A 19,247-nucleotide genomic window follows, 5' to 3' on the forward strand; every position below is an offset into this window, starting at 1 on the left:
TCGGGGCGTTTGCTTGGGTCATCTGACATGCCTATAAAGCTACTGTGGAGACAATTGTCGGGTCGCTGCAGAAAGCAGGTGAACAACTTTGATGTTAAATTTGTTGTAAATTAAGGAACCTGCATGGGGTGCCTGCGTGGTTCCACCGTTTTTTTCAACTTTTTTTTATTTGCGTTTCGAGATTTCAGACCATAAATGCTAAAAACAACTTGTTTTTATGCGATAAAACGTTATTAACACAGGTTTTGTTAAGTTTTAAATAAAACAATTTACGTGAAAGGGTACGAGTGGAAAACAAATATTTGAAGTTCGTGATGACCGGATCAAAGATGTTTTAATTACGAGATAAAAATTGAAATAAGTGAACGATAAAAGTTGTCACTATTCCCAAATGGCAAGATTATTTCAAGACTTGTGCTGAAAGTGTTTCACTCCTTCAACATTTATCGCAAGTTTGCGACAACCCCACTTGACTTTGTACAACACAGGGTTTTCCGTCATTGAGTGGCAGTTGTTAACCAAACGCTTCTTAGGGTTTTCCGGCCGCGAAAAGCACGAGAACCAGGTTGGCCTTTGGTGAACATACGAATTTCGGTGCACGTTTTTGTCAATTTTACCAATGTTACATATTTTGTGACATAAAAAATGTGGCAAACTGTACGCCTGTACGGCTATCATACCGTATATGCGTAAAACTTTAAAAGCCAAAGTTAAAATACAATTTTTGAGAATGCATTTGTTAGCGCCATTACAATTCAGTTTAGCCGCTTCTTACGAACACGACTCCGAAGAAAAAAACGTTTTCAGGTAACACAATATACAGCTTGCAAGACAGAAACAAGTAGCAACCAAAGCACGAGGTACACAGGAGAAGGGGGCTCTCTTGAACAATAGACGGTGCGGGTATTCCCTTTTATGACCTTAACACCAAGCAGTCGGACGCGATATCTTCAGACGAACTTTTCACTGTGAGTGAACGGAAGAACATTCATCCAACAGTTAAAGCTGTAATGATGAGGTTCTTAGTGGCTGCAATAATCGTAAGTTCCAACATATTGGCATGTACGGGTGAGGTGAGTAATAACATAAAAGTAAATCTGTACTATTGTGGTAAAGCGTGATGTCCACAAAGCTTTAGGAACTCATAGTTTACTAGCATAAATTGGTATAAGAAACATAAGGAATGACCTGTCAAAATATTGCAGTCACGAGAAAGTAAAAGGGTTTTTAGGAACGAAACAGTTTACTGCTATTGGATAACTGGATGTACTCTTAACAGGATCAGTTTAACAGTATTTTGTGCACAGAATTCATTGGCCAGGAGCAAAAGGAGCGTTTGGCAGTTCAGCATCATGATACAGTGCGCAAGACGTATGACAAACCGATTCCCCACGTGGTCGTTTTGGACATACAATAACTACGGTTGCTACTGTGGTTACGGTGGAACTGGAAGACCAGTGGACGACATTGACAGGTACGTTTGTATCAAATAAATAGTCATTTGTATCCTTGTAGTGTCAGTGCTAATATTAGTTCAACTTAAAAGTTTTTTGTCGACGTTTGATTTCCTTCAGTAAATTATGCCCACTCAGCAGTTAAAAATCATAAAGTTAAAGTAAGCCTGCATAGAAAGTTTATGGTCTACGCATCAACTGTTTTACGTAACTATTGAGTGCTTTGTTTTTTTTTACAATTCAAACAACAGCACAAAATATAAAGATTACTACAATTTATATTTGTTTTTTTTAGATGTTGCTTTCGTCATGACCAATGTTACAGCAACGTGATGATGAATTATGACCTTTCGTCTTGGTGCGTGTACCTCGCATTTTACAAATACAGCTGCAATTCTCACGGAACTATTAAATGTGGTAAGTTGCACTTCTGTAAACAGGTTGGGTAAAGCAGGAGAACGGAATGTTTAGATACAGCAAAAAATCCATATCTGTATTTGGAAATAAGGATATTGGCTTATATGGGCTTATTAAAAAAATACAGTTTTGATAAAAAAAGCTCTTTAGACGAATGATTAATCTATCATGACCGACAGCTACCTATCAGCATCAAATATCGGTAAAGATATATGCGCGAAATTTTTGCTTTTAAGCACACCTGAAAACAATAGCCCTCTATTTCATACAGTAACTTTATTCTCTTATCCACAGATGACCCTTGTCCGTGGAAACAAGATCTGTGCTATTGTGATCAACAAGCTGCATACTGCTTTGCCCGGCATCACCAGCACTACAACCGTGCATACAAAAATGTCCATAAACGCGGCAGATGCTATCAAGGATTCGGCACAAGAATCAGCTAATAGCTTGATGGTCTCATTTTTTGTTCCATTAGTTTTCAGAATATTGAGTATGCCCGCAAGTTGGGTATAATTATTTGTTTATGACCTTGTTAAAACAAAAACTAATGCATCAAGTTATGCTGACAAACTGCCGTTCATTTTTGTAAATTGCCTTTTAAATCACCAAAACTCAAAATACGAAAAAAAAATATTTTTTTTGTACCGTCTGAATATTATACTACCTACCGCTGAAAACATATACTTCCTGCAATGCACTCCACAAACGTGAGTATTTTTTTTTATCTGAACTTATTAGCAAATTTATTCTGTATTTGTGCGCTACTCTACCCATTAGCGACCTCTATCTGATGACGTTACACCGGACACCTTCTAAACCTGCTGCAGAAAAATATGTATTCAATGTGTTGTGCAGGTTCTGTCGTTTGTGACGTGGCGAAGTTTTTTCATGTTTTGTTTGTTATCGACAATAAAAGTTCCAAAGGTGTGTTTAATGTGCTCAGTAATCAGTTAACAAACAGGTTATACGGTAGAATTTCGAATAGTTATTAAGCTAGAGAGAAGTTTCGCTCGAAGTCCGAAAAACGTATTTTTGTTTATAAAATGCATATGCTTACATGGATATGTTTTGAAATGTTTTCAGGGGTGTATAAGTATGAGATATACATGACACAATGCAATCACTTATAATACTAACTTTATGTAATTTGCTGTTATCCAACCATATTGCATTCGCCGATGAAGATAGCCACACGGTCAGTACAATGTTATTTTTAGAACCTAGTTGGCAAGAATAGTTTAAAGTCAGGGCTTACAGTTACAACACTGTAAAATTTTCTGTTATAGTATATAGATGGAGAGGATGTGCTTCTTTGGATGAATACAGTTGGTCCGTACCACAACAGACAAGAAACATATGAATATTTTAGGTGTGAATAATAAAAAAATGTGTGTAAATTGTGTCTATATTGTTGTGTTTCAGTATCATGTGAATGGTATAAAGTGTCAACACCAGTCAACTAGCTTGTGTTTAACATTCTGAGATGAAATATTTTGACCTTAACATTTTTTTATTTACTGCAGGTTGCCGTTTTGCCAAGGCTCCAAAGTTTCAAAAATTGACAGACATCATGAAAATTTGGGAGATGCCCTGCAAGGCGTTGAGCTCAAACACAGTGGTTTGGATATTAAATATAAAGGTCACTAAAAGCTCCACATTAGTGTATGTTTTTTAAAATAACAACTTCTATTAAGCATTGCACAAAAAAAGGTTTTGTTTAAATATGGAACTGGTAATACCAAAAGGGTGAAATATATATTCCTAAATGATACCAGACTGATTCTGTTTTGAAGCTGGTGCATTGTGTGTGTAATGAAAAAAAATATAATTATTGTCAATTTGGTTTCAGAAAGTGTTGGTTTAACTCAATATTGCACCATCGAGTTGGACCAGAAGAAATATGAGGCTTTTGTTTACGCTGTGAAAAACCATTATTGGTATCAGATGTACATGGATGACTTGCCAATCTGGGGTATGCACCTAATATGTTTAAACATAAATTTATTCTTTTCTTTTGTATGCACTACATACGTTTTGACTTGGATTTTTAGTTTTCTGCCCATAAAATCTTCACAAGCGTCAGTTTATGGCCCAGTTGAATAGCAGCAGTGAATAAAAGGATACATTTATTTGTGTCTTAAGGACAGCTTAATTTAAATATATACAATATTCCTGGCAGCAACAACAATACTGTGTTTTCCTGTCAGGCATTGTCGGTGAGGCAGATGAAAATGAAGAATATTTCATGTGGACCCACAAAAAACTCGATATCGGTTACAACGAGGACAGGATCGTCGACATCAACTTGACCAGCGAAAAAAAAGTCAAGCTTGAGCCGAATATGAAGATTCAAATGACATATGAGGTAAATACAACTGAGTAAGGATGGTGAACAGAAAATAATAGGAAACAGGATATTGTGACAATTAAATGTTATACTGAGTTGTTGCTTGTCAATCACTCAAAGTTACTCATGATATTAAGGGTGTGTTGCGTATCTATTATGTAGGGTGAAAGAACAAGTGTTTATTTTTTTGTATATTTCTGCTGCAATTTAGCGCCAATGCCACTTCTTATGTATGTAAAAATTGAAATATTTTGCGACACAACCAATAATACTTAAAATCCTTGTCAGTTACTAGCAAGGTTCAGTGTATGCAAGTTATTTTGTTATAATTAATATAACAGGAAATTCTAATAACAAAACAAAATCTGGTTTATTTGTGTAAATATTTTTATCATATCACAAGGTCATTGCAAATTTAAATACATTTCATATGTTATGACAAAAATGCGTTTTGCATAAAAGCAGTCCGTTAACAAACTGACTGGAGATTTTGATATCTCTAACCTCAAAACTTTAAGTTCTCATTAAAAATATATCATATTGAGTGGGTATCCATCCAAACCTACTGACAAAGAGTGATCTTTTATTTTAAATATCACTGAAATATGAATTTCGCCTGAATGACGTCACCAGTTTCTGAACATATTCAAATAGTTTCCACCAAGCAAAACAAGCTGATTCCTGTCGTCCAAATGACATTTCAATTGTTTTTATGTAGGTTGTCTGGAAAGAATCTACAATTGAATTCCGCGACCGATATGAAAAGTATCTTGATCCCAACTTTTTCCAACACAGGGTAAGTGAACAAAATACTGAGCAATTCATAGACACTATGCCTGTTTGTAAAGCTCACTTTTACATGTTTCTTCACAGATCCACTGGTTTTCCATTTTTAACTCTTTTATGATGGTGATCTTCTTGGTCGGTTTGGTCTCCATGATTTTAATGAGAACGTTAAGAAAGGATTATGCGAGATACAGCAAAGATGACGATCTTGATGATATGGTAAGTTGTAGTATTCTTGTGCTTTTCACATGCAGAATAGAATCTTTGATTTACAACATTAAGATGCATAAGACTTTTTAATTTTTGTTGTACCAGTTCAAGTCATAATTTTGAATATAACCAATACCAATGTCACCACACTAACCTTGAATTTTTCCAAACAAACAATTTTATTTGCTTTGGCAACAACATTTAAAGCAAATGTTCCATGCCAAAAATTATTTGATGTGAAATTTCATGCCTTGTGGTACAAACTGGTTGATAACTGAAGTGTTTGGCAGGTGTTATTAATAGTAATTGCGTTTTTGTGATCAGGAGCGTGACCTTGGTGATGAATATGGCTGGAAACAGATCCATGGGGATGTATTCCGTCCTGCTCCACATTCTCTGCTCTTTGCATCTCTGATTGGGTCGGGAGCCCACATTGTCGCTGCTGCTCTTGCTGTTGTCCTCATCGTTATGGTTGGAGATCTTTATACTGAGTAAGTGTTTAGGTTTTTGTTTCGTCTGTTGTTAAATTGACATGGTTATAATCTTATAAATTGAATTTGTAAGAGTAATGGCCATATCCAATCCTTACATGTTTGCCAGTTTTAACATTAAAAAGTAAAATTTTTGTGCGTGCCAATTGTCACTTCAGTGGTTGGTGCCTAAGGTTCGTTGAGTTAAAGACGTTCTGCCTTTAAAAAGTTTTTGTTGTGAAGTTAAACAATTGTATTAAAGTAACTCATCTTTTAACGTCACTATGAATTGGCAAACTGTTGTATTTCTACTGTTGTTAAATTTCTGCTGCAACAATTACTGCTGACAAACCATAAAATCACACATTTAAATGAAACTTTATATATAAATATTTTATCCAGACGTGGCACAGTGGTAAGCACTGCAGTGTTTGTTTATGCTGCAATTTCACCCGTCAACGGATATGTTGGTGGGGCACTCTATGCCAGGATGGGAGGTATGTGTGCCTGTCTTTTCCCTAACTCCACTTAATCCACCTCAACTAATACCATGATGTTTTCAAAGGTCGAGCTTGGATAAAAGAGATGATAGTCAGCGCCCTTTTAATTCCTGGCCTTGTCTCAGGAACTGCTTTCTTTGTAAACTTTATTGCGATGTATTATCACGCCTCCAGGGCAATACCGTTTGGAACAATGGTAGGTGATGAGTTAAACATGGTGATGTGTATTACTCTTAAAACACGGTAGCTGATAAAAATCAGATTTATACCAGTTGCGTTGCTGTAATGTACGCAGCTATGAATCTGCAACTATGGTACCACTGTCTGTTGTCAAGTGCTAAATAACTTTATGCACAAATATTATAGATTTGGCGGAATAAGCAGTTTCAACCATTCATGTTTCCTTACATTTTGCTAAAAACAACAAGTTTTAATTGGCTCAGAACTGAAATAAGCATTTCTTTATAGATTGCGATGCTCTGCATCATCATATTTGTGATCCTTCCGTTAAGTCTGATCGGTACAATACTGGGAAGGAATATATCGGGTGGTGCCAGCCCACCGTGCCGAGTAAATGCCGTCCCAAGGCCCATTCCAAGCAAACGTTGGTTCATGGAACCCTCTGTGATTGCCTGTCTGGGCGGAGTCCTTCCATTTGGATCAATTTTTATTGAGATGTAAGTAATGTTATTGCTTATTCCCGTAATATTACTGTTTTTAATGATAACCAGTTAGTACAATAATCATATTGTGATCAATTCGCAGTAATTCGATCGATAAAAGTTGCACCGTTAGATGTCTACTAGATAAAACGTGTTTTTCCATTCTAAACCAGGTATTTCATATTCACATCATTTTGGGCTTACAAGATCTACTATGTGTATGGATTCACACTTCTTGTCCTGGTAATCTTGGCAATTGTAACCGTGTGTGTCACCATTGTTTGTACCTACTTCCTGCTGAATGCTGAAGACTACAGATGGTAAGATATTGTATTTTCATTGTACATTATAAGTAGGGGTTGTCTAATACTGGTATTTTTCATCCGAAACCCCATACTTTTTCATGAAAAGTACTGTGACATCGATAATTTTTTAAGTAATTTCTGTAATTGTTGGTACACTGTATTGGACAAACTGATTTTACTTTTATTCTACAAGCTTTCCATAGCTTAAAAAAAGCTAAATATGTTTTTTAAATACAACGTAAGTACATTCAGATCGGATATTATCGAACATCCATGGTTGTAAACCAAATGCAACAAATTGTTTTTTTCTAACAGGCAATGGACAAGTTTCTTAGCAGCCAGTTCCACTGCAGTTTACGTCTACATGTATTCTTTCTACTACTTCTTTTTCAAAACAAAGTGAGTCACAATTACAACATTGATCTATTAAGTAGGAAACCTGCAGTAACTTGTAATGTAGACAGTTGTTCTCAGTCTTTTTGCGCTGGTAAAATCCAGTTTTTATAGCCCAGTGATTTGCAAAATGTAATGTGAAAAGAACATATATTGTGGGTTCAGTAAAAATATTATCCAATGGTTGAGAATAAATCACTTGAAAAGTTTTTATGGTTTAGATGACTGTCTTGAGTATCAAGGGTAAGCGCAACTCTCTATATATCTGTTTTGACATCATGTGCAGTGGCGGATCTAGAAAAAATATGAGGGGGGTGTTCGGTTTCGGTACCTAATTAATGAAGCCGTTAGATGCGGTTACAATTTTTTTCGGACATTTATCATGCTCTAATTTTTTGTCAAAATCTGGTTGGAAACCAGTTTAGTTGTTGAACACGTTGCCTATATTACGCATGTTGAAAACAACTGTTAGCGCTCGCAAATGTGCAAAGAGGAATATAAGGCCACCGCATGCAACATAGTTTTTATTTGTATGTTTTCTTGATAACATAGGCCCACATTTAATTCCTTTTAGATAACACGTATATTTAAACCTTTCCTTTAAAGTCGTGGTAATGAAACTACGGCGCAAGCACTACCGCAAAAACATGCATCGAGTGTTCCAAGTGTTACGCAATTGCGAAAGCCAGGAAGCCACCGTTTATTTGACGATTCACGCCAACACTGGCGTTCGTATTTTGCAATGCTCCATAAATTAGCCTTAGTTTACAGCGGAAAATAGGGAAATTCCCACCCTCCGCTCTATAAACAAATATGTAATGGTCTAGGTCTAGTACGTGGTCTTGCATCATCAAATACACATCGATGTTTTAGCAGTAGATGATTTGCGAAATATTTTTAAAAAAAACAGACGAAATAGAAAATACTCGTTTAGCTACATTTATTTTGGTGCAATTTTGTCAAACAATTACAACTCTTACAGAGTGCGGCTTCTGTATAGAAATTGTAGCATAAATGAATAAACTTATAAGGCCTCGCTTTCGAAAACAGTATTGTTGACGGGTTGTTGACCAACGGCACAACAAACGATTGTTTCATAAGCGGTCATCGCCGCGTGAATGCAGCGCGCGCGACCGAGAAACAAAGAAACAGCGGAGACGAACACTTGACCGTAGTGTTCGTTTCTGCGTAACGGGGAATTAATCGCACTTTCACACCCCACAAAACAATGTGCCAAAATGCTGAGGTGGGTGTTCTGACACCTAAACACCCCCCTAGATCCGCCACTGATCATGTGTGTTACTATCAATAATATATCATAATTTGCTTGTATTGTTTTTGTAGAATGTATGGACTCTTCCAAACCACATACTACTTTGGATACATGGCAGTCTTTAGTATTGGCCTCGGACTAATGTGTGGTGAGTGAACTGTTTAAAACTTGTATCAGAAAATTCATTTGATGCCAGTCAACAAGAAAGTTAGAAGTAAATATTTGGCAAGAAATACTGGTGTTAGTAATTATTATTTTTTGATCAGTATCCATAGTCTGGTTTGCAATAATAAATGAAATAAGCACCATCCAAAAAACTAATCATAGCTGTCCAGTGTCTATGCTAGATGTTCAGTGTCCTAGCAGCTGACTTACACACTGTTTGTAGGTGCCCTGGGATACCTTGGAACAAGTATGTTCGTACACAAGATTTACACATATGTGAAAATTGACTGAGCAACGCAAAACCAAAGTCTGTGCAAAGCACAATAATCATGTGATTCCACATGATACTCAAAAAGACAAGATAACCGTACTCATAAGTTTGCAAGGTCAGAAGATTCTGCAGTTTGCAAACCTATAAACACTCATCTCTGAACAGAATGGTTTCTGTTAAAATTGCGCTATGTTGGATTTTAGTTTTGTGAAGTATTTATTGTCATGCTCGTCTTTCAAATGAAGCATTTAGGTTTAATTAACACAGCGATAGTTAGTGAGTTTGCAAAAACAATATTTGGCAGCAAGAAGCCCTCCTTAGTAATTTTCATGGCTTGCTTTTATGCTAATGTCAAACCGGGCCCTGTGCTTGCACTTTAATAAAGTATTGTAATATTGTCTGCTTGTTTTCGTCATTTTTGCTGTTGTGTGCTAAATTTTACACTGGCTACCGTTTTTTGGTGTCCCAATGGTAACTCGTACCTGTGTACAGTTTTTTCCCCATAAGCTGGCACACATACAGCTGCAGTATACGGCTATTAGTAATAAAAGAGGTTTTCTGATTTTATTTTGTGCTCGTGGTTATTTCGCACTTGAAGGCAGCTTAGAAAACTTCCTATGAACACGGAACATTCCAGCACCAACAGTGGTATATGGAAAATTCCTCGTTACGTACGGAGCAATGCTGCTGGCGGTCTGAAAAAGATAATGCACGACATTGTGAAGGTCAACAAACAATAAATCACCCAATTGCTCAAAACAGGAAGTTAATAGATTTATCACCGTGCCACGGTCGAAATACAATTGGCTGTATTGGTAAATGGCCCAAATTAAGTAAAAATAAAAAAGGTTTTGTGTCACAAACATTTACAAACTCACCGATTTCTGTTCCAACAGCAAAGGTTCAGGAATATTGAGACTGCCACAAATAATGCAGTTAACATTTTGAAGAGAGTCGGTCGACAAGGAACTGAGAACAATAATCTCCCCATCGTTAGGACTGACACCACCCACCAACCCCAAACCAACACATGAACACACTGGGGCGTTTGGCAAACAGTCATTCTCATCATCCTGACCAAAATATACAACAATTGTATGTTTTATCAAAAAACTATTCTGGTTAATTAACATTATTACACAAACTAATTCATAATGATTAAATGAGATATTAAATAAAATACATTGTAAATGTCCAATGTCCATGTTACGTATACATAACACTGACTAATCACACACAATATGTGTGGCGTCAACATTTACAACAAAAACACATTTTACTGTTTGTTTTTCTATATATTCCACCTTGTATGCTGCAACATCGTTGTCATCAACTATACACAATCCAACAATGGAAGCATTCAATAAGGCAAATGAAAGCTGCTTTTTAACAGGGTGCCCACTTGCATTGCAAACTAGGATGTTTTCGGTAGAAACACTTCTTGGTTGCAACTCCAGCAATCTTGCCAACAGAGGCATGCTGCAAATTACAAACAAGATTAAAAAAATTCCAAAAATATACTGCAACCTATCTTTAAATAACACCACTTGCAAGAAAGTTACAAAAATGTTCTCAACATACATTTCAACAAAGTGTTTTGGCATAAAACCGATCAATCATAACTTACGATTTGTGACTTTGAGAATTTGTTCTGCAAGCATCAGCCATGTTAGATAAATATGAAAACATAGCAAGATTTCTCATGTCAGGTGCCATGTACTTTATCCTACATACACAAAACAACAGGGAATTACAGAACAATCTATACAAATATTTCACAAAAAAGTGAGTATAATTTTGAACATGAAAAACAGAGTCCATCTTTTACTTTTGCTACTTTGTTTACAGGCAAATCATTTGTTTATTGCATTGATTGCAAAAATAACTTTGGAAAATAATTTATATACATCAGTTATATGAGCTGTATTGCTGGAAATAAACACTCAATTCTAAATAAAAATCTTACACTTCAGGAACAAAATATTCTACAGCCATTGTCATATGTTTGTATTCATGACAATTAGATTTCTTGCTAGAAGATGTGATCCAACCACTGGCATGCTTTAAGTATTCAGGAGAAAGTGTTACAGCATTTCTAGACTCTTTATTGGTTGTAAATTGCACAACGTGAGTTGGGTGCGCCTGTGGAGCAATTATGTTGTTGAAATTAATTACTTCTATCACAAACTTAAAGAACAGTAGGTATATAGTCAATGCATATAATCTAAAATTATGAAAAAAATATCAACAGTACTTTAATGAAGTGGGTTAGCTTTTGGCAAGTTACAAAGGTACACCACAGTAAGTACATACAATCCTTATCGTGTCAACAAGAAGTTGTAGTCCCAGAGCACGGATCCAACCCATAGTGTTTACAACAAGTGGGCCATCCAAACTGTCGCTTAAGTTCTCACTAAGGTGGTGCAATAAAAACTCTATGCAGTGCACATATCGATCTGGATCACCTGTATTTAGTTTTGCACAGACATTAAAGCAATAGGTACAACTTAAACCTTACATTTATATGTATATACATAAAGAATATTATATTTACTGTCAAACTTGATAAAGACATCACAACATCAATAGGAGACAAAAAATCCAGCAACTAAGCTAACCATACCTGCTGGTGTGTTGTTGCCATAGAAACACGTGTACAAGGGTTTTGTCTGGTGTGTAAAAGGTGGACCCAACAGAGGGTGGTTTGCAGTAATTTTAGTTATTGAAAGCAATCCAGAAGGGGTAAATTCTGTTTGACCTATGTCACATTCAAGGTAATACACATGAGCATTCCTGCATTAAACAATGCAAATTGTCAAACTTATTATGCAAAAGCTTTAATTAATGAAAATATTTTTTGGTTGCCGCAAAAGTCGCGATTCCAAAACTTGTAAAAACAGTTGAAAACGTAGGTGCATACAAGGTGTAAATTTGTGTTAATTCAGTAATAAAAGAAACTCCCAAAATCCACATAATTTCTCACTTTTGGAGCAATTTATTGATGAGGAATTGATTGAAGGTGGATTTTCCGACATTTTTTCCTCCAGTTGTTATGACAACAGGGTATGCATTGGAGGAGTTGGACATTAGGTTGTACAAGCAAATTTCTTCAGCAATTTCGGAATAACCATTTTTTTCGATAAAATGTCTGTTGGTCTCGCAAACCCAACAGCCCTGACAGAGTTCCTGGCTTTCGTCCACATCACCAGGTTTAATTGAGTAAACATCTGGATATCCCGGGAGGGGATAAACACTGACACTCGTGAAAACAACGATCACACTGTATACTTTGCTCCACTCTGGAAAAAGGAACAAAATATTGCAAAAACATCAAGCAACACAAATAGAAGCAATATTATCATGATCAAATTATGTGTACATTATGAAGCAGCAAGCTTCCAATTTATGTCAGCAGATTTATATAGAAAAATCATTTTCGCTTATTTATTATAAGTATCATTAGTTTCTTATTCAAATAATATACACTAAACTTTTTTAATGATGTCAAATTTTAACCAAGGAACAGGTCATGTGCAACACAATTTAAAACAACAGTGGCAGCCCACAATTGGCCATCCCATGACTGACACAGTCTGTAATTTGTCAATGCAATTAACCTTGCAACTTTGAAGCAATGTCACGGTGAAATTGTTTAGTGTTTCCATGGATGGTGTTGTTTTGCAAAACATTAATGACGCACGCAGGATGTGTGAGAGGGGCAAATACTTCATGTTCTTCCCCGGGGTTGAATTTACATCCTTGTATCTCAAAACTTCCCTGAAGTGCTGTGATTTTCGCACACCCGTGGATCTTGATTTTCTTTATGTCCACAAACAAATCACAACTTAATGTTCAAATATTCTAATTTTTAAGTTGTTTATAATAATACAATCACATGCAGTAATAATTAAACTTCTGTGAGATAAAAACATAAAAGTGATGAAGTCTATACAGCACGAATAGAGAGGACAAACAGTTCTTTGTAAAACTACAAGATCGCAACATAGGCTACTAGAAATTTGACATAAAACTTTTACCTGTGGACAATGCAGGCCAACCACTGCTGTTGTGGAGTCAATTTGAAAAATCTCGCAACTTTTTGAAGGCTCAAATGCCCCAACTTCAGTGTCAGATTCCGTTTCTGTTGCTTTCACAAACTTTGACAAGTGAAAAATCTTAAATTTTGATGCATTTTTAGTAGAATTTTTAAACTCACTGTCAGTTCCACGTCAGCACGCGATGGAACGTTGTCCAAAACCTTGGCTGGTGTGAGTTTATTCCGTTTAGCGAGGAGGTTTGTTCTGTTGTTTTTTCGATTGTTTTTGACCTTTGATTTTGATTTTAACCTCTGTTTTACACCGGATGGCGCAGAACGCAACCTTCTTGTGGTCTTTTTGCTGACACCGACCGGAGGCATATTATTAATTAGCAATCAAAGCCGAACCTCAACTTAAATCAAACGTCAACACATGGAAACATAGGGGAGTTCCCTGTATTACTTGCAAAAAGTTAAAAAATACATTCAATATATTTTTAGGATTTCTATTGTACATAATATATTAGCGCCAAGCCAGCTGTTAGAGTTTCTACTATCGAAACTTTTTGTATGATTATGCTCATTTGTAACGGTTTCTAGTCGGAAATATTTATTAAACATAAATATACAAATTTTACAAAAACCTATTTTTTAAATATTTGAGTCACGAGTATGACGTCAAGATAAACATCACGTGATACAATATGTCAGATGATAAAGAGACAGCTACGCCATTATTCCCACGTATTATTAGATTCCAAACTTGTCAATACGAGCTGAAAGAATGTCTATACAACCTTTAAAGTCTGGGTGGTTACTTCGTCAAAGTAAGATGACTGATCCTTTTTGTTTAAATGTAGTTTTATGTCCTAAATTGTGGTTTACCAACAGGTAGCATTTTGAAGCGTTGGAAACGCAATTGGTTTGTTCTTTACGGAGACGGAAATTTTGCTTATTATGAAGACGAAGCGAGAAATGATAGACATGGAAACTTTGGTGTCGCAGCCAACTGCAAAGGAATACAGACTGCTTTGGAATGTGGAGGTATAAAAATTGTGGCAAATCTGTAGTTGTACATTTGTCTAATATCAATTTTATAAGTACCAGGAATTTAAAATTACTGGGATTAAAATGATGAAGTTTGGCAATGTGGTGATGAACCAGTACTGATTGGTTTCCTTCAACATACTTTTGTGAGCATGGCTTTAAATGATTCCAACTTAATCCTATGTGTGCTTGTAATACTGACAATTGGTATGTAGAGGCATGGGTGATGCTTTGAACATTAGGTGGTCTTGTAGTATAGGAAGATTAATGGTTTCTCATGTATATATTTTTCTTCTTTGAGCAGTGGAGCCTCCAGAAGGTCACAACTATGGCTGTTTGTTGAAGCTGGTCGCAAAAGACGGGGACAACTTAATTGTGGCTGCAGTCAACTCTGATGAAGCCATGTATGAATGTGATTAAAATATTCTTTGTAACGATTGCTGGTAAAATTGCAGAACTGTTGACAGAAGGCCAACTTTTTTTTTAACAATGTTACATCCTGAAGAAAGCATAATATCCAAACCTTGTACAACTCCATTTTTACCTTAATTATACATAATAAATATTGAAGGGCTTGGAAAATTATGCTGGAACAGATGATAGTCAAAACAGTTCGGAGGATACAGCAGCCACAACCAGCAACGACAATCTACACAACACGGTATCCTGTATGTGGAAGACGCTATGGCCGATACCCCTACAGCACAACAACTGTTACAACCATACAACAACCACCACCACCCTATCCTGTACAACAGAACATCCCACCCCCAAATAATGGTCAACAGGGGAGATACCCTGTTCAGCAACCTATGTATTATGATCCTCACTACGGAACCCCAGTGCAAGTCATGTACAATGCCAATGGACAGCCATATTACGGTAACTGATAATCTTAAAACAAGTTTACTGTAAGAATAACAGAACAAAACTTTGTTGGAAATAGTTAAAAAATACAAAATTATTGAGCCTCGTCGATAAATATATTTTGTGTAATTCAAACCCTTCTTAATTTTCAGTTAATCCACAAACCCAAATTATCACTGTGGTCAGAGACAACGACCCATATTATTATCGACGAGGTGACATGTTTCTCGGTGTAGCTGCGGGAGCCATGCTCGGAGCTGCTTTGTGGAGCCCATTTCTATTTTTCTAAGTTCCCCTGCCATTTTTTTACCGTGCAATCTATCTACTGTAAATACTGCGTGCTTTGTGTCATCTTTTGTATAGCTTCCATTTTCATTTTTTTCTTTCGCAGATTAATTTTCAAACGACAATTTCTTCATTTCTTTGCCATGGCATGATTGGTATTAATGCTTTGTATAAAGGCACAATAAATTGATGATACTGATTTTGGTACTTGTGAACAGGCTACCCTGAAAACGTTGCAGGTAAAACATTTTAATTACTGTAGAACTTTTGTTGGAGCAGAACTTCAAAATATCACCACCGAACGCAGGCTGAAACAACACAAAAATGGGGTTTGCATAAAAATGTTTAGCAAAAGCACAGTAATGTTACCTTGTCCCCTCATGCATATAGTCAAATGCTTTGTTGACATCACAAAGAGGCATTGTATGGGTGACAAATTCATCAATTTTAAGATTTTTTGACATATATGAATCAACCAGCTTTGGCACATTGTCCACACTCTTAAAACCTAAAAAAGAAAATTACAGGTATTTAAAGTCAGACAAACAGTGCGATAACTTTGTGCCTCTAGTTTGCATTACAAATTTTAGGTTCGCATTTATATTCAGATTACATAATAGGCCTATCTGCCTTGTGACACTGAACTGTATTTTTCTGGTTTGGCACTGATTAAAAAGTCAGATTTTTATTTTCGAAACAGACGAACTTTCCAAAAATCCCCTTGCTTCATCCGATATAAAATCAATTATATTCTGGTCACAAAGTTATTAATTTGCCAATAAACAGATTTATTCAATTATTAGTCTGAAATCAATTTTTTTGAAACATTTTCAAATTTTTCTGCTTGTAATTTTTTGGATCATAGCAAACACAAATGGATCCATTGCTATTCGAGCACTACTGACTTAATCTTGCAGCTTTAATGTTAACTTTAAACTTTGTCACAAACCTCCAAATGCCGTTCCTTTCCATGATCTGCCAGTGACGAGATAAAACGGCCTTGTAGATATTTCTTGACCGCGACCAGCAACACCGATTATCACAGAAACTCCCCAGCCTTTGTGGCAGGCATGCAACGCTGATTTCTAAAGCAGTACAAACAAATTGGTTAAACAATTACTTTCAAGTGGCAATATTGACAATTCTCACAGTCTACATGCTGAAGTTTGGAAATAGAATATTTCAAAACGCTAATTTAAGTTTGTAAATGACACATTTGCAAAATTATTTCCTCCATCTGAAAGTAATGATAAAACCGATTGTGACCAATTACCATTGTTTTGACATTTCCAATGCATTCAAACGTATAATCACAACCACCATCCGTCATTTCAATTATTTTATCTTCAATTGTTCCTTTGATGTCCAATGGGTTAACACACTCAGTTGCACCAAACTGAGCAGCTACAAATAAAAAATTCTTGGTGTAACTTTTTAGCTCCACCATAATGGAAGTTATACATGCTCCAGCTCTCACAGTACTTACTATTTTAAATCCAGAATAATACAAAGCAAATTTTTTATCAACGCAACTAACCAGTTTCAAACTTTTTGGGGTTGATGTCAACGCCAATAATTCGTGAAGCACCTGCAGCCTTGCAACCCATCACCACCGCCAATCCAACTGCACCCATACCCCACACAGCGCATGTGGAACCTTCTTCAACCTAAATGAAAAAAATGTTAACTTTGGATTCGATGTCCCAAGAAATATAACTAAAGAATTTACAAAGTTTTTCTAAATTTGCTATTCGCATTTTTTTAGTGGGAAACTCTTGTAGCAAGTATATTCATATTTATTTTCACTTTAACAGACTTTTGAAAACATGTGCACACTGTCACAAACTGTGAGTTTTTTAGTAGGAATAATGGATACAAAATCACATAGTTACACTAATAATACCTTTGCAGTGTTCAGAGCCGCCCCATAACCAGTGGGAATACCGCAACCAAGCAGGCAGACCTTATCGAGTGGAGCCGCTTTGTCGATCTGCACACGTGCAAATATTTAACCAACCCTCAAGATAAAACCATTTGCACCAACTCAGCACAATTTGCCAACTTATAATAGTAGGTGTTATTTAACATACCTTACACAATGAAATATCAGCAACCACTGTATATTCGCTAAAAGTTGAAGTTCCCATGTAATGATAAACCTCTTTGCCTTTGCATGTAAACCTAACGGTGCCATCGGGCATCAGGCCTTTACCCTGTAAATAAACTCCTGGTAAGATTCACTGGACAACTTCAACATATTTCACCACAAGTTCAAACCTGAGTGGATCTGACTTTTTGGCACAAGTTGGTTTTGGAACTTCTGCAAAATTTGCATTCCCTGCATTGTGGAATGTACAACGGAATCACATGATCACCTGCAAATGATCAAGAAAATGTAAAAAATAGGTTCAGGAAACAATACTGTTATTTAGCACAATAATTATACATAAAATTTCGCAAAGCAATCTGTGGACAGCTCAGATGGATTTTTTAATGAGAAAAATATATTTCGCCTAAAATGGCATCTTTGTTTCTCCAACTGCCAAAAAGGAAAAATCACATTATTTAACACCGACACAGTTTGTGTTCTATGTTGGTAATCAGTCTTTATAAAGTTTCCAACCAGGCCATACAAGAGGGAGGACATCCCAGTACACAGGGCCCATAATTAAGACAGGTGGCTCATGAACATCATTGTTTGCTGGAAAACTAAGCGATTTATATTACATAGGATCCACCTATAATTTCCTGTAATATCTAAAAGAGGTCCTTGCAGGCCCTGTTCCACACTTACAGCTGATAATGTACCACTTACAATTAACCATGTAGTGACTTTTGCTTTTACCTATTTATGTCAGTTTATTGGGTTGGCTAAACAGGATAGCCACACAATTTAAAGCTTGTTCATGAATTACCTGGTTGAAAGTCCATGACACCTTCACCCACACTTTCCACAACACCAGCTCCTTCGTGACCAAGAATCACAGGGTACACCCCCTCTGAATCTTCGCCACTCAGCGTGAATGCATCAGTGTGGCAAACCCCAGTTGCAACTATCTTAATTCTCACCTAAAATACAAACACATTAATAGACAAAAGGTTGTATGACCCTGTTATGAAAGGTATATGTTTCATTAATTTTGCCTACTATATATATATATATATATTATACATATTTTTATACATTTTATCAGTTGTTTTGTTCGAAGGCATGGCTAGTTATATTAATTTTTAAATAGTACATGATTTGTAACAAGAGCACAGTTTACATAAAATAATGTAGAAAACCTCATGAGCTTTGGGTGGAGCAACTTCAATTTGTTCAATGGTCAGTGGTTTCTTTGCTTCCCATGCTACGGCTGCAGAACATGTTATCACCTGAATACGAAAAAAATTACTTTAATTGCAGTAATTTCCATCATAAACCTAAAATCAAACTACCTTTCCAACAGTGTCCGCCATCGTTATGTTGACTTCAGTGCCTGAAATGTTGCTACAGTCCTAAGGTTGCTCTGTGATTACAAATTCTGGTTATAACTCAAGCAAAACAATAACACGTGGGTTTCTGCGAAGTGCAGAGGCTGCGGCAATGTAAATTCTCGTTTACCTGCTGTTGCAACCTTAGTTCAACCGCACATGCAAAAACTAACACAACGTACTATTTGACTCGCTTAATAACACCAGTAGTTTCATATCGCAAGCAACGCCCATTTTCTCAGATATAGTGCTTCGCGAAGCGTGTGACCCACTCTTGCT

The 19,247-nt window shown here is 36.2% G+C and overlaps 5 protein-coding genes across 5 annotated transcripts; 3 read left to right on the top strand and 2 right to left on the bottom strand.

Annotated features, from left to right (window-relative positions):
* The first annotated feature begins 1,319 nt into the window (after positions 1–1,319).
* Positions 1,320–2,317, top strand: LOC145910717 (acidic phospholipase A2 CM-II-like). Its single transcript, XM_082997915.1, has 3 exons — positions 1,320–1,474; positions 1,750–1,871; positions 2,166–2,317. The coding sequence occupies exons 1-3, from the start codon at positions 1,353–1,355 to the stop codon at positions 2,315–2,317; spliced, it is 396 nt and encodes a 131-aa protein (XP_082854041.1). The 5' UTR covers positions 1,320–1,352.
* A 638-nt stretch (positions 2,318–2,955) lies between these two features.
* Positions 2,956–9,823, top strand: LOC145912752 (transmembrane 9 superfamily member 3-like). Its single transcript, XM_083000334.1, has 15 exons — positions 2,956–3,069; positions 3,161–3,243; positions 3,398–3,513; positions 3,724–3,846; positions 4,082–4,239; positions 4,940–5,017; positions 5,095–5,226; positions 5,542–5,708; positions 6,090–6,184; positions 6,253–6,383; positions 6,656–6,864; positions 7,023–7,169; positions 7,470–7,553; positions 8,892–8,968; positions 9,209–9,823. Exons 1-15 carry the CDS (start codon positions 2,989–2,991, stop codon positions 9,274–9,276), a joined length of 1,749 nt encoding a protein of 582 aa, XP_082856460.1. The 5' UTR covers positions 2,956–2,988; the 3' UTR covers positions 9,277–9,823.
* LOC145912751 (polynucleotide 5'-hydroxyl-kinase NOL9-like) lies at positions 9,813–13,711 on the bottom strand. The gene is made up of 11 exons (XM_083000333.1): positions 13,473–13,711; positions 13,294–13,413; positions 12,874–13,075; positions 12,240–12,555; positions 11,880–12,049; positions 11,570–11,721; positions 11,223–11,398; positions 10,884–10,982; positions 10,561–10,735; positions 10,135–10,329; positions 9,813–9,951 (listed from the first exon to the last, which is right to left on the bottom strand). Exons 1-11 carry the CDS (start codon positions 13,671–13,673, stop codon positions 9,838–9,840), a joined length of 1,920 nt encoding a protein of 639 aa, XP_082856459.1. The 5' UTR covers positions 13,674–13,711; the 3' UTR covers positions 9,813–9,837.
* Positions 13,712–13,991: 280 nt separating this feature from the next.
* LOC145910218 (pleckstrin homology domain-containing family B member 2-like) lies at positions 13,992–15,691 on the top strand. The gene is made up of 5 exons (XM_082997262.1): positions 13,992–14,119; positions 14,184–14,336; positions 14,644–14,743; positions 14,911–15,221; positions 15,359–15,691. The coding sequence occupies exons 1-5, from the start codon at positions 14,077–14,079 to the stop codon at positions 15,493–15,495; spliced, it is 744 nt and encodes a 247-aa protein (XP_082853388.1). The 5' UTR covers positions 13,992–14,076; the 3' UTR covers positions 15,496–15,691.
* On the bottom strand, positions 15,667–19,005 carry LOC145910216 (alcohol dehydrogenase class-3-like). Its single transcript, XM_082997261.1, has 11 exons — positions 18,933–19,005; positions 18,780–18,869; positions 18,407–18,560; positions 17,769–17,866; positions 17,582–17,704; positions 17,395–17,481; positions 17,029–17,158; positions 16,765–16,895; positions 16,441–16,576; positions 15,861–15,999; positions 15,667–15,799 (listed from the first exon to the last, which is right to left on the bottom strand). The coding sequence occupies exons 1-11, from the start codon at positions 18,951–18,953 to the stop codon at positions 15,775–15,777; spliced, it is 1,134 nt and encodes a 377-aa protein (XP_082853387.1). The 5' UTR covers positions 18,954–19,005; the 3' UTR covers positions 15,667–15,774.
* Positions 19,006–19,247: the final 242 nt, after the last annotated feature.

Source organism: Ascidia mentula, chromosome 8, assembly GCF_947561715.1.
Source record: "Ascidia mentula chromosome 8, kaAscMent1.1, whole genome shotgun sequence".
Taxonomy (NCBI): Eukaryota; Metazoa; Chordata; class Ascidiacea; order Phlebobranchia; family Ascidiidae; genus Ascidia; species Ascidia mentula.

Coding starts and splice junctions, on each gene's coding strand:
- LOC145912751 (XM_083000333.1), bottom strand. CDS start 13,673: ATGCCTCCGGTCGGTGTCAGCAAAAAGACCACAAGAAGGTTGCGTTCT. Junction 13,414..13,472: donor GTGCTGACGTGGAACTGACA/GTGAGTTTAAAA, acceptor CACTTGTCAAAG/TTTGTGAAAGCAACAGAAAC. Junction 11,722..11,879: donor TGGCAACAACACACCAGCAG/GTATGGTTAGCT, acceptor AACTAAATACAG/GTGATCCAGATCGATATGTG.
- LOC145912752 (XM_083000334.1), top strand. CDS start 2,989: ATGCAATCACTTATAATACTAACTTTATGTAATTTGCTGTTATCCAAC. Junction 5,018..5,094: donor CCAACTTTTTCCAACACAGG/GTAAGTGAACAA, acceptor GTTTCTTCACAG/ATCCACTGGTTTTCCATTTT. Junction 7,554..8,891: donor TACTTCTTTTTCAAAACAAA/GTGAGTCACAAT, acceptor TTGTTTTTGTAG/AATGTATGGACTCTTCCAAA.
- LOC145910717 (XM_082997915.1), top strand. CDS start 1,353: ATGATACAGTGCGCAAGACGTATGACAAACCGATTCCCCACGTGGTCG. Junction 1,475..1,749: donor CCAGTGGACGACATTGACAG/GTACGTTTGTAT, acceptor TGTTTTTTTTAG/ATGTTGCTTTCGTCATGACC. Junction 1,872..2,165: donor TCACGGAACTATTAAATGTG/GTAAGTTGCACT, acceptor TCTTATCCACAG/ATGACCCTTGTCCGTGGAAA.
- LOC145910218 (XM_082997262.1), top strand. CDS start 14,077: ATGTCTATACAACCTTTAAAGTCTGGGTGGTTACTTCGTCAAA. Junction 14,337..14,643: donor GACTGCTTTGGAATGTGGAG/GTATAAAAATTG, acceptor TTCTTTGAGCAG/TGGAGCCTCCAGAAGGTCAC. Junction 15,222..15,358: donor CAATGGACAGCCATATTACG/GTAACTGATAAT, acceptor CTTAATTTTCAG/TTAATCCACAAACCCAAATT.
- LOC145910216 (XM_082997261.1), bottom strand. CDS start 18,953: ATGGCGGACACTGTTGGAAAG. Junction 16,000..16,440: donor GAAAGGAACGGCATTTGGAG/GTTTGTGACAAA, acceptor TTTCTTTTTTAG/GTTTTAAGAGTGTGGACAAT. Junction 15,800..15,860: donor TATATGCATGAGGGGACAAG/GTAACATTACTG, acceptor GTGTTGTTTCAG/CCTGCGTTCGGTGGTGATAT.